At 39.8% G+C, this 13,672-nt stretch overlaps 1 protein-coding gene across 1 annotated transcript in view; it reads left to right on the plus strand.

The window, feature by feature from the left end:
• LOC126292175 (nuclear RNA export factor 1-like) overlaps positions 1-13,672 on the plus strand; it is a 125,695-nt gene that overhangs the window by 43,253 nt on the left and 68,770 nt on the right. Inside the window, exons 6-8 of the mRNA XM_049986015.1 lie at positions 2,810-3,012; positions 8,343-8,452; positions 13,546-13,582. Of these exons, the coding sequence (XP_049841972.1) occupies positions 2,810-3,012; positions 8,343-8,452; positions 13,546-13,582 (350 nt within the window). The remainder of the gene's footprint in view (positions 1-2,809; positions 3,013-8,342; positions 8,453-13,545; positions 13,583-13,672) is intronic.

Here is a 13,672-nt window from a genome sequence, read left to right on the forward strand (position 1 = left end):
TGTTGCCTAATTTGAGCCACAGTGATGTAAATGTTTCGGGATACTCGGTGTCGGTGTACCAAACAATACCACGTAATAATCAGAGTAAAGTTGAAATTTGAAAGCAGGGCAGTCAGTGGAGTACAACACTTAGCATTGAAAGCATGTTTATTATGGACATCAGTGTGCAGACAGGACAGAACTGAGTCCTAGATGGAGTGTACAGCTACTTGAACAAACATAGACTATTTCAAAATATACACACATTAAAAGAATAAGGAATTTTGAGAAACTTCTAGAAATGCTAAATACTAATTAACAAATATTTTATGGTTGTTTGATTTGAACTGGTACTCTGCAACAGCTGAGCTAACCATCATTCCGCTGCAGCTCGTGGAAGTATTCCTTTTATCTTTTGGCATACTCTTATTTGCCTTTTTCTAGCTTCCCATCTGAGTTCTTAATATTCTTGCAACTGTGTCCCTTTTCCCCAAAGGCCTCTTTAATTTTCCTGTCAACAGCATCTGTCTCTTCCCTAGCCATGCATGCTTTATAGGCCTGCATTTGTTCTCCAACTATTCCTAAGTAGATAAATTTTTCTGTTATCTTTACCATTCCTTTTAGACACTGATGCTACAACAGCCATATGGTCACACTCTAGTTCCTCCTCTGTGTTAACTGAATCGTTAAGTTCTGTGCGACCCAGGAGTGCCAAAAATTGCTACTGGATGATAGGAAGCAGGTATGTGTTTGTGAGGAGGCGTCAGACACTCACCAGGGCATCCTGGCTTCAGATGATGGTGAGGGAGACTAGAGGATGTTGTAGGAGACTTCAGCAAAACAGTTGACGAACATCACAATTTCTCATTATTCCATTAGTCTCTTAATAGACTGGCGGGGTAAGATTAAGATATGTGAACACAAAATAAGCAGTCTTGCATATGCGGATGACTTAGTTGTGATGGCAGATTCGATTGAAAGTTTGCAAAGTAATATTTCAGAGCTAGATCAGAAATGTAAGGACTATGGTATGAAGATTAGCATCTCCAAAACGAAAGTAATGTCAGTTGGAAATAAATATAAACAGATTGAGTGCCAAATAGGACGAACAAAGTTAGAACAGGTGGATGGTTTCAAGTACTTAGGATGCATATTCTCACAGGATGGCAACATAGTGAAAGAACTGGAAGTGAGGTGTAGCAAAGCTAATGCAGTGAGCGCTCAGCTACGATCTAGTCTCTTCTGCAAGAAGGAAGTCAGTACCAAGACTAAGTTATCTGTGCACCATTGAATCTTTCGACCAACTTTGTTGTATGGGAGCGAAAGCTGGGTGGATTCAGGTTACCTTATCAACGAGGGTGAGGGTACGGATATGAAAGTAGCTAGGATGATTGCTGGTACTAGTAGATAGGAACAATGGCAGGAGGGTGTCCACAATGAGGAAATCAAAGAAAAACTGGGAATGAACTCTATAGATGTAGCAGTCAGGGCGAACAGGCTTAGATGGTGGGGTTATGTTACATGCATGGGAGAAGCAAGGTTACCCAAGGGCCTCATGGGTTCAGCAGTAAAGGGTAGGAGGAGTCGGTGTAGACCAAGGAGAAGGAACCTGGATTCAGTTAAGAATGATTTTGAAGTAATAGGTTTAACATCAGAAGAAGCACCAATGTTAGCACTGAATAGGGGATCATGGAGGAATTTTATAAGGGGGCTATACTCCAGACTGAACGCTGAAAGGCATAATCAGTCTTAAATGATGATGATCCATTAGTCTCTAACGATGTGTGTGCTCTCGTCCCAAGAAGACCTGGCTTCACCCAGTAATGTTCCCTTGTCAGTGTGATAGAGATAGCAGATGGCCTAGGGATGTATAAGTGCAGCTGTAAAGTGGTGTGCCTTCTCAGCGAATGTCAGCACGGCCGATGCTGACGTGTCAGCCGAAGCACTGGACAGGGCTCCGTTGCTGGCGACAGGTAGTCGGTGGCTCGCTATGACGTGACGGGGGATGGAGCGCTCAGTCGAACTCCGGACTGTCGGCTGAAGAGTGACGGCAGGCAGAACCTGGCAGCATGGAACTGCGAGGTCCACTGTTTGCGCCTCACATGGGGAGGCAACTGCAGGATTCCGGTGGCGGAGTCCCTGGAAGAGGCAGAGTGCGGAGCTGCCGTGTGTTCAGAGTGGGCAGTGTTCAGAGGTTAATAGCCCATTGATGGCTGCATTAACTCTGTGGTCAAATCTGACATGGATTGGGTGTCGCGACATTTTCCAGCTATCTGAAGGATGACTGGATGGCTCTGGGAGCTGCGAGCTATCTGGTACTGAAAGAGGCAGTAGGCATAACACTGTCACATTCCTCCACATCAGTGAACCTTCTGGCTACGTCAGAAGATTCCTTTAAAGGGGTCAGTTTCCCAGACCCGGCCGTAGCCTCGCGAAGTGACGGTGCAGAAGTGACCGGCCTCTGCCGAGTTGTTGTCCCGACGCATTGTCGACTCGCGGTAGCTGTGCCCTAGGTACGACTGTGGGCACTGGTTGTGGTCTGTGCTGTAACAGTTCGCTGATAGATGAAAGATATTACTCTTACATGTTCTGATAACTCAACATCAGAACCTTTACATTAAATTTATCAGCTGCCACTGACGGTTGAGCTCATCTGATATTATTGACCGTTTAAGAGATAATTAAGAAAAAAATTGTCAGCAGTTACTTCATGTATTGTACAATAATGTTCATTTAATGTACAATAATTGAGGTCAGGTCCACATATTTTATGGATGAACAGTCTTTATGTACCTTTTTGCATTAATTGTTGTTTCTTTACTTTTTTTAGAGTATCAGCAAGTGATGTACGACCCATCAAAAAGCTCTCATTTACAGCAGCAGTTGCTCAAAAATGCACAGGTAATTGCTCCGAACCTCATCAGCCTCTGTCTAGCAGGAAATGAGCTGTCAACACTGAGCCACCTCACCCCAGTCTTTGCAGATAAAACCAGATGGAGGTCACTAAAAGTATTAGATCTGATGGACAATGGGGTAAGTGCACACTGATTTTTATTCGTTTATCATGACACTGGAACATCCTGGACACACACACACACACACACACACACACACACACACACACACACACAGAGAGAGAGAGAGAGAGAGAGAGAGAGAGAGAGAGAGAGAGAGAGTGTGTGTATTCGTAGCTTTCAGGCCTAAGACTGCAGAAGCATTTGAATTGGAATGCACATACAGGCTTTATAGAAAACAAATTGAATAACTTAATTTTTATATTATAACATAACTGGATAGATGGAAAAAATTGGCTCACCACGTGGCGGCAGGAGCAAACACACACAAAAGGTAAGGAAGTGTTCAAGATTTTGGAGCCAGTGGCTCCTTCTGGCAGAAGGTTTGAAGGGGAAAGAAGAGGGTTGAAGAAAAAAGGAATGGCAAGGTTTAGGAAATAGGGAGAATTACGAAAAAGTCACCCAGAACCCCAGCTCAGTGGAGACTTGCCAGACCGAATGAGAAGGAAAAACTTATTGTTGCAGACTGCACTAAATGTGATTTGAAAAACTAAGAGCTTAAAGGTGGAAGATTAGTAATAAGCAAGAAAGAGATTACTGACCAAACATTGTGTGAGAGTTAATAAGAGTGGAAAGCTACTTACAGTAAACATGTGAGGGTAGGGGATGGGGAAAAAATACAGGTCAGAAAATAAACTAAACGGGAGGGGAGAAATAAATTGTTACTGAGAAGGAATTTGGAATCTAAAGAAATTTAAATAAATTAAGGCCAGGTGGGAGGCAAGAACTGAGGACAATCACAATTTATTGTTGTAATTTGTCATACTTTCCACTTTTCTCATGAAAAATTACCACCCATTTGTCAATCCTTGTCTGTTCTCATGATTTCTATGTGAATTTTTGTAAATTTTTCTGTCCTTTTTCCTCTCTTTTCTTTCTCATTTCCTCCCCTCTGCTTTCTTTTCGCCATTTACACCATCTCTAATACTCCAGACCCTGCTCGCTTGCCATGATGAATCCCACCACGTATTACATCCGGTGCTCTTGAAAACATGTTTTTTCTACATCTAAATTAAGGTCCCACATTCTGTTTCTTGAAACATGCTTCTTTCTGGGAGTTACCCCCACTCCTAATATTGAACTGGCTGTAATCCTAATTTACACAGTCCCCTTTTACAATTTCAAATAAAGCACTCTCTTGCACTTATCAGCTAATATGTGACCTATATGCCTCATCTATCAATTCCCATGCCACCCGACTTCTCTCTTCCTCCAAAAATCTGCAGTTATCCTCCTCTCAGGTTTCCTCGGATGGTAGTATGTGCGAAGACAACATCAGACTGCAACATGCCAGACTTCACATCAAAAATCTATTCCACCTTCTCCTAAAATTCTTCAACAGTGGTGTTTTCCTTCCTGTCCCTCTGCAGCTCCCTAAACAGTGACACCATCAACCACCATTCCTGTCCTACAAATAGAGCTTGGCCAACCTTCTTAACATCCCCAGCCCTTACCACTGCCTCCCAGAGTAGTGGTAACTCATGATCAACAAGAAGCAGCCACAACACTTCAGTGTTCCTAGCCTCTCATCGAAGGCACTCTCCTCCACCTAAATTATCTGTATTATCCAAGGGCCTCACTTTCAGCCATTGACTTACCTTTAACCTACCTCCTTTGGTGAAGCCCTACTTTCCTTCACACATTATGTCAACTGGAAATATCACTTTGGAACCCAATCTTGAAAACTTTTCAACAGCAAACCTGACATTGATTCCCGCCACAATCCCAACTTGATTCATCACCATTATTTTGGAATCACCACTTACAGTCCTTCCAAGAATCCCTCACATCCAGCATTGCTTCACAACCCTTCCTCAGGTCTCTAAATAATGACCATAACCTGTACTCTGCAGAACTACAAGCTCTTCATTCCAAAGAAACTCAAGACTCCATTATTATCCTCTCAGTGGACAAGGATCTACCACTGCCATACCTGAGTGACAGGAGTATGCAAGTGAAGCTGTCTGACACCTCTACATACAGCATCTGCCATCAAGATTCCATCCCTGTAATACAAACTGACCTACAGCCCTCGTTGGAACCACAGGCCCTTTACAAGGGCCAACACCTCAATCTACAGAAGTTTGCACCCCACCCACATCACCTTCTTCCTAGGATGCACAAACCCAATCACTCTGGCTGACCCATAGTTGGTGGCTCCTAAGCACCAAGTGAACATATAGTTGCATTAGTTGATCAACACTTGCAGCTAATAGTACTAGGTCTACAACTTTGCTTCCACTTTTTTTTTTCCTGGAAGTTTGGGGCTTTCTTGTATTGCCCATCGCTGGCCTCTACATTCTCCCATCTTTCGGATAGTGTATGAATCCTGTGGTGGAAAAACTGGGCGTCTCTTGTGGGGATCCATGAATTGATTAAATTTTGCACTAGTTCGTATGCTTGGAAGTGCTGGTCAGTTACTGTATGCCACTGATCAAAAAAGTTGGTAGTCAGAGAGAGCAACATATGGAGAATACAGTGGAAGGGATAGGTCTTCTCATTTCAATGTTTCCATGTATATTTTGACGGATTTTGTGACATGGGGTCGAGTACTGACCTGCTGCAAAATTACCTTTATCTGTCTATGACTGTATTGTATTCATTTGTGTTTCAGTGCTGGGCATCAGTTGCTTTTGATAATGATGTTCTGTGACTGTCTTTGTCTGTTACAGTAGCTACGAAAACATTCAGCCTTCCACCACCATGCAGGTCTTCGACATCAAAATCACCGTTCTTAATGCATTGAAAACAATCTCTGCACATTTTTCCAGTAATAGTTCCCTCACCATTGGTTTTACCCAGAATTTTAAGAGCCACAGTCACAGATTTCTTCATATTAAAGCTGAAAATTAAAACTTCTTACAAATGGTGAGAAATGGGTACGTAAGTTGACGTAATTAATCGAGAATAACCTTATGATGCACTCACAAATTAAGTAATATTTTTATGGCATTATATTTACAGATGCCTAAGCTTCTTGTATTACACCTACGCCCAAACACTCAAACCCCACTTGCCGCTACTGCTGTCTATTGCATAGCGGCGGAAGAAAAGTTGTAGACCTAACACAAAAGCCTTCCTCTTATAAAAGACACGAGCCATTTTCTAAATCATCAAAATCGTGCCCGATCCATGCCCACCACACAAACTTGCTGGTCACCATTGATGCCACCTCCCTCTATATCATCATCTCCCATATACATGGCCTGTGCTGGCCATCGTGGCCAAGCGGTTCTAGGCACTTCAGTCTGGAACCGTGCGATTGCTACGGTTGCAGATTCGAATCCTGCCTCGGGCATGGATGTGTGTGCTGTCCTTAGGTTAGTTAGGTTTAAGTAGTAAGTTCCTCCCCTTCTCATGAGGAGGAGGGGGAAGGAGGTTTCTTAGAGGTGGCTTTTCTGGGATCCATACGCCTTCAGCGTATGGTTTGGTAAAGGTGAATTGATCTGTACCATATGGACTCATGATGAAGCTAATCTGTTAACACTTTTGGAATCTCTAAATACACTCACCCAATTAAGTTTCACATGATCCTTTTCTGAATAGCGTGCCATTTTTCTTGATATTGACCTTATCCTCACCAAGGGTAAGCTAAACTCTTCTCATTAAACCTACTAACAAATTGTTGCACCACACACGCCATCTGACACCAGTTTCTGTGAACTCGGCAGGTGGAAACTGGCGTCACAACATGTCCTTCTCTCTGGCCTTAATTTGTGTTAATTTCTTTGGACTCGGCATTCCTTCTCAGTAACTATTCCTTTCTTCACTCCCCTTTAGCTTTCAGTATATTTTATTTTCTGACCTGTCAGGGGACCAGACAATTTTTATCATTGTTCATTTTGAGGCAGATTAATTGCTATCATTAATCTGCTCACAGTGGTGATTTTTTTCAAATGCCTTTGATTTTTTATAGGGACTAATCACCTTCTTATTAATGATGTTCAAAGCTTATTAATGATGTTCAAAGCTGTTTTGAAAGCTGTAATCCAGTGAAGCATTGTATTGCAATAAAAATACCCATCGTGCTGCAACGGCAGATGTGGTATTTAGGACAAAAATATGTAAACAAGTAATGCACGATGTTCAGTACTCTACTGCTACAGAAATGACAGACAGTTCCAAAGTGAAGACAGACACTATTTCGACCCAAAAGCCATTATGAATTAAGACACAAAGGAATTACAGACATTGGCTGCAAGAGGGCATTGATTGAAATCAATCGGGAAAGCTGAAAATTTGGACTAGAGCAGGATTCAACCCGGGTCTCCAGCCTACTAGGCAGATGCTCTGACCATGAAGCCATCCAGACACAGGGGTCATTGCAACTGCACCCACTACCCTTACATGGCTTCCATCAAAGTTAATGTAGTGTGCCTCACCCATTATCCTCATTACACCCAGTATTTCTCCGATTCTCGTAAGAGGTCGAGCTGTGTGCATCTGCTCTGAAGAGATCGTTGGCTGTCTTGCCTTAATTGTATACATATCTGGTATCTTAGTTCATAATGGCCCTTGCATAAAAATAGTACTGTTCTTTTGGATGTGTCCGTGCAGTTGCAGTGTTTACTGTGTCTGGATGGCTCAGTGATCAGAGCGTCTGCCTAGTAAGAGGAGACCCGAGTTTAAGTCCTGTTTCGGCACAAAATTATAACTGTCACCATTGATTTCAGTCAATGCTCACCTGCTGTCAATATTTGTAATTCCTTTGTGTCTAAAAACATATATTTTTTGTAGGGAATCTTGTGTATTGTGTAGTAGCATATGCTAATTCCATACCTTCACCAAAATGTCATTGTGGCATAGATAGGCCACTCATTAACTAGAAGCTGGCTGTAAAAAGCATCAACAACCTAGACAGATAGTTGCTTCGGACTGTGACGCTGGGAAAGACATCAAAAATGTGTTTTTTTCTTATTATCTTTAACTTACAGGACTTGAAATTGAAGTGTTAACGTCATCAAGAAGCAATACATGTAAAAAGGGAACAACATGTTTAGAAATCCAGTTCACAGAAATAGCTAAAAATGCTACAACCTAGCTGGTCACCAGGAAGTTGGTAAAGTTGCAGTTCCGAAAATGAAATGCGCTCTTTCACTGTGTCTAAAAAAAAAAGACATCATTGTGCATCCTTAAACTTGGGGAATGTTTAAATCTGATGATTGTTTTGTAGTTACCATGTACGTGTACGTGAATAGTCTTATCCCAGCCAAGTTCTATGAGAAAAGAGTTGTTAATGTGCAGTAGTATGTCCTACTTGATGTTCATTGTAACTGGAATGGTTTTCAGATCCAGACAGCTGGTGTGCTGCCGACCCTCAATTCTCTGCCTATCACAGAATTGTACTTGCACAAAAATCCTGTGTGTGGGAAATATAAAACACGTGAGGCCTACACGAGGTTAGTGATGTTTGTTTCTCCTTTATCTCGAAATATTTGGCAGTAGTGTTATGGAATTGAAACTCAGGGATGTCTATTTCCAAAATATAAAATGTTATTTCTGGTTTGTTTTTTGTTTATGTAGACGTGGTGTTAATTTCAATATTGTAACAGGTTTATATTTGAAGCGTATCGTTGGTGTGACAGAGTGAAGACTAGGCTATTCTCCCCTACAAGGGCATCTCAGAGTGGTTCCTTTCATATGAATTGATCGATTTTGCCAAATTATAAGTATCATAAAGTCTCAAACAGAAGGCTCCATTCCAAGTTCTATAAAAAAGAAGTGCAGGAGAAGGGGGGGATATGGCAATCCTTAAAGTAATCATGGCAAATACATTGATAGCCAGCCAACCCCTCGTAGATGCATGATAAAGGGAAAAAGGAAAAGAAAAGACAAAAATGGGAAACATCAAATGAATTGGCACTTGCTAAAAGAGCCTCAGTCAAGAGATACCAAAATGGAGTTGAGACATTGGCATGTTGCTGCAGGGTAGCCATGTGTTTTAATGCACTTGCTGAGATCCTTCCATATTATAGGAAATGGAATTCCTGCTGTGTGCTGTAAGGATTTTGGTCAGTTACTGAATCTCTTCCAGCAAAAGCAAGAGAAGCGGTCCAGCGATAAATTGAAAGTTTTCAGCTAAAAGGAAGTCATTTATGCTGGCAATGTGCAAAATGTTTAGAAGGCAGACTTAACATTCTAGAGAGGTATAAGTTGTTGAAGGAGAAACATCACCAGATTAAGGTTACTTTATGCATCATTTTTCAAGGAAAATTTCAGTTTGCATTTTGGGCCTGCTCAGACTGCTGCTGCACACATAAAGAACTGAAGGTGAAAATGAGAAGCTCTCACATTACAGCTGCAAAGCAATGTGTCACTGGAGATCTACTGCTTCGCAAGAGAAGGCCCTTTATACTGAGCTCACAGAAGAAGCCAAAAGGATACTTGATCCCATTGTATGTGTTAGTTTTGACTACATGCAAAATATACAAATTCTGCAGGTTCGTGCCCAGGAAACGTTTTATCTGTGACAGTTGACAACTTGTATGTTTTATATTTGTGACATTAAAAAAGTAATGCACATATTTATAAATATCATAGGCATTGGAAAATGTGGGCACAAAAAAGTAGGCCTACGCTCTTTTCTTTAGAAGTTTCTACGTAGTGTTCCTCCATCAGTTGCTGAATTTCAGTTATATCCTGACAAGTGTGGAGGACAGAACAAGAACTGTGTTGTATATGTTATTGGCATTGACTGACTGAAGCGAGTTTGAAAAAATTGGACACTACTTCCATCAAGAGACATTACTTTCTTCTTTGTGACAAGAATTTCAGCATACTCAAAAGACAAATTAGAAAGTGTTACAGGTTCTATATGGCACATGAACTAACAGAGCTCATAATAAATTCCAGCAACAGCCAAAAATTTATTGGGACTGAAATTGATGCTAGAGATACACTGGAATTGAAGACGTTGCAGCAGTTTTACAAGACGACTTGTGCTTCAGTTGAAAGTTGCCATAAAAGTGTCAAAGGCTATAAGAAAATCCACTTTCTTGTCACTAATTTGGTGCATTTTACATACAGTAACATTGTACCTTCATAACACATTTGTAATTATTGGTTGTTATAAATGCCACTGTTGAATGCATTTATTAAGAGAGGGAAAAAAGTAAATACTTGAGGAAATTTCAAAAGTGCTAAAAGATCCTCAGTTATCAAACTCTAAATATTTTTTGTGTGCACAATTTTTATTTTTTCGCAATGTGAAATGAACCTTGATATTCATGCAAATATTGTGCGTTACTCATATTTTTTCTGGAGAAAAGAAAGAATGGTTGAAATGTAATCATGATTTTACTAGTTCTTTTAAAACTATGTTGGAATAACTAAGTACCTTTAGCACATGATGATTCAAATAGAAATTGTGACACTCTTTTGTTTTTGGAGATTGTGAAAATACAGACATAATATTAAAAAGACAAATATGAAATTAGTAAATGTGTTTCATTTATCATCAACTAGCTGACAAACCTTACATTGCCTGGATATGCCTTCTGCCAATTTTCTGTTAAAAATGAAAATGAACTTTGTCCATTGTGAGGTATCGAAAAATTTTTATTTCCGTGTATTTGTAAAAACACCTTTGAAATTATGATACGGTCATACAAAGAAATATTCGTAATGGACAAATGTATAAGTACAGTATCCAAATTAATAAACACATTACCTGGCAGTTTCTTTGTGCTGGGCGCAGCAGCTTCACATGTCCACAATGCAATTTTGTGAATGTCTTGATGGCGAAACGTCTTCATAGCTCTATAGACAGATGTCATTCTCACCTACAACTGTTTCAGCTTCTCAGCTGAAAACTGTCAAAAGTGCTGCCAGGTGCCAAAGAATCTGAGTTAACTGTAGGAGTGTCTTAGTAGTAAAGAATAAATGTATTAAAACTTCATGCACGATGTGGCATTTTTACAGATATTTCAGTGTTTATGATGTCGTATTTCTTCCACTATGTGTCATGCAATGATATATTTGTGTAGGTCCATTCTGCGGCATATGAGGATTCTGTCAGAAAAATATGTCATGGATAGAGTTAGCAACAAAGACATATAACTTTAAATGTTACCCATGTTGTGGCAGTTTTTTTACGTGTTCATTGCTTATAACGCTATATCTCCTGAACTGTGGTAGATACATGGTTCTTATCCAGAGGGAGTATTGCCTGACAGTAAGGGAACTAAGGGAAATATGTACCAACTTTGGTTGAAATTAGTCCAGGGTTTTAGGGGGAGATTGGCGCATCTGCTCTCACTCTGACTCTCACCGCTCCCCCCCCCCCCCCCCTCCCCCCCCTCTCTCTCTCTCTCTCTGCCCTTCCGTACTGTATCTGATGACACAGTCGGCAGAGGACAGCATGGAGATTGGTCAGGCTCGATCAGCCCATCTTTGTGTGGAACGCGAAACTTTGCATTTACATTGCTTTCTGCCAAGTTGTATATTTAGGAAGGAAATCAAACCAGGCCAGTGTGTGAGGCCATGTTATTAACGTCATGAGGTAAGTAGGCAGTCAATCTTGTGTTCCATATATCATATGTGCACTTTTTATTATTATGTTGTGGAACAAATCGGTTTTAAGGTTATTTACAGGTGACTAGGTTAAGCTGTTCACCTAAGTTTTTCCTGAACCATTGAAGGTATTGTGATACTATTTCATCCAAATTAATTTGAATAAAGTCCTCTTTAACACATTTGTTGCCAAGTGTGCCAAACTGACACACTGCTGACTTTTCTGGCAGGCCATGTGCATCAAATTTATACACATATTTCAGGCCATGTGTATGATTCATATACATAGCTATATTAATTTCGAATGGATATACAGTTGTCCAGGCCCCCTGGAGAGGCGGTGCAGTTTTGGTTTCGAAATCCACCGACGGAGCTACGCATATTACTTGTTTGATTACTGATGGGTTCTTCTCGACGTTGGCAGCTGTGTGTAATGGTTGTCTGCATGAAAAGCTCGCATGCTAGAACTGTCTAATAAAAACTTCTTAACTAATGTGTACACTCTATTAATTAATTGAAATATGTTGTTACATCTACTGTTAATTTGTAAACCAATCAGCTGAAATATTAAAAATTCAGTATTTATATTATTTCAGCTCTATTCTTCCAAAAAATAAGTGTCATTCATCTGAAATACTGAAAACTTGATTTGTCATCAAAGGTTGTGCATAATAGGGTATTTTCCTTTGTTATAAATATGTTCAGTTTCTTGTTATTCTGATTGATTATAACATTTAAATAGCACTTATGTTCAATATTCTCACAAATCTGTTACTTTTATGTAATTAAAGCTTAAAAATTATTAGATATCTAAGATCTGGTCACATGATCAAAAACGCTATATTATTGGCTGATGTTCTGGTGATGTCACAGACAAGGAGTAAAACAAAGCTATATGTGTGTTTTATGTACTTTTTCTGCAAAAAAGTTTAGCTATTTACTGATGGGTAAGGCAATTAAATCTTTTAAGTAACAATAGAAAGGAATTTTGTGAATATCGATTGTGGGAGCCTTGCGAAAGTTAATGCACTTATGTTCCATTCATTTAAAGCACAATATGAGCAATGACAGACATTTTTTTCCGTGCTCCCTGTAACATCATTAAACTCACTCAAAACTAAGGAACTGTATACATTTTTCAAATGGGTCTGTATTTTGTAACTAGATTGTCCCTATCCGTCATGAGCTATGTCCCAAAGCAAAATAAAATTATTCTTGACAACTTACTGCTGATTCCCACTGTAGAACACACACAGCAGAGGTATTGTTTCCAGCAGGCATTCAGTGGTGCATCAGATAGCACATGTGACTACGGATCACAAGATAAAGTGTAAGGGTCATATTTTTTAAAAAGTTTTACACAAAATACGAAAATAATGTTAACAAGAACTGATTGTGGCTTGTTTTGTTTGTGGGATATATTATATATAGATTCACATTGGTATTAGTTTGAGAAATGGATAACAGAAGATAAATGCATTTACTTTGCAGACACACAGTTCACTTTTTTGGAAAGCATTGTTAGTAGTGAAGGTATCACCACACGCTGTCAGTACAGTGAGGTGTACGACGATAAGGTTATTCGGAGAGATACAAAGCGTGTACAACGTGCAGGTAACACTAACATAAGAGCTGTAATGTTTGTGATTGTAAACTAAGTTTAACATCGGAAGCAGACTTACTTCATCTGTACATAAGGTGATGACACTGGAAAAGTTTAAATAATAAGAATCCTAGCTGGACAGTATGAACATAAAAACATTGTTTCTAATAAAGTAAAAAGTGTACAGCGATCACAAATCTAAGCACATGTAAACAGCAAGGTTGTTATGTAATGGTTACACACACACACCTTTTATATGTTGTTGCTGTGTTTGGTAAATTTTTTATGAGATAATTCCTATGAAAGCTGGTAGTATCTAATGTTTCACTTAATTGAAACAGCCACCAAATGACATTAAGATTCCTGTTTTCATTTCAGCATCGTCACAGTGAACTTCCCCCGTCTCATTAAGTTGGTGAGTTATAAAGTATTTTATACCTTTAATTCTTTGATTGATTAAATGTGAGGTCTATTTGAAAAGAAACAATGTGTGGAGGGGTGGGGG

Source organism: Schistocerca gregaria, chromosome 9 (assembly GCF_023897955.1).
Source record: "Schistocerca gregaria isolate iqSchGreg1 chromosome 9, iqSchGreg1.2, whole genome shotgun sequence".
Classification (NCBI taxonomy): Eukaryota; Metazoa; Arthropoda; class Insecta; order Orthoptera; family Acrididae; genus Schistocerca; species Schistocerca gregaria.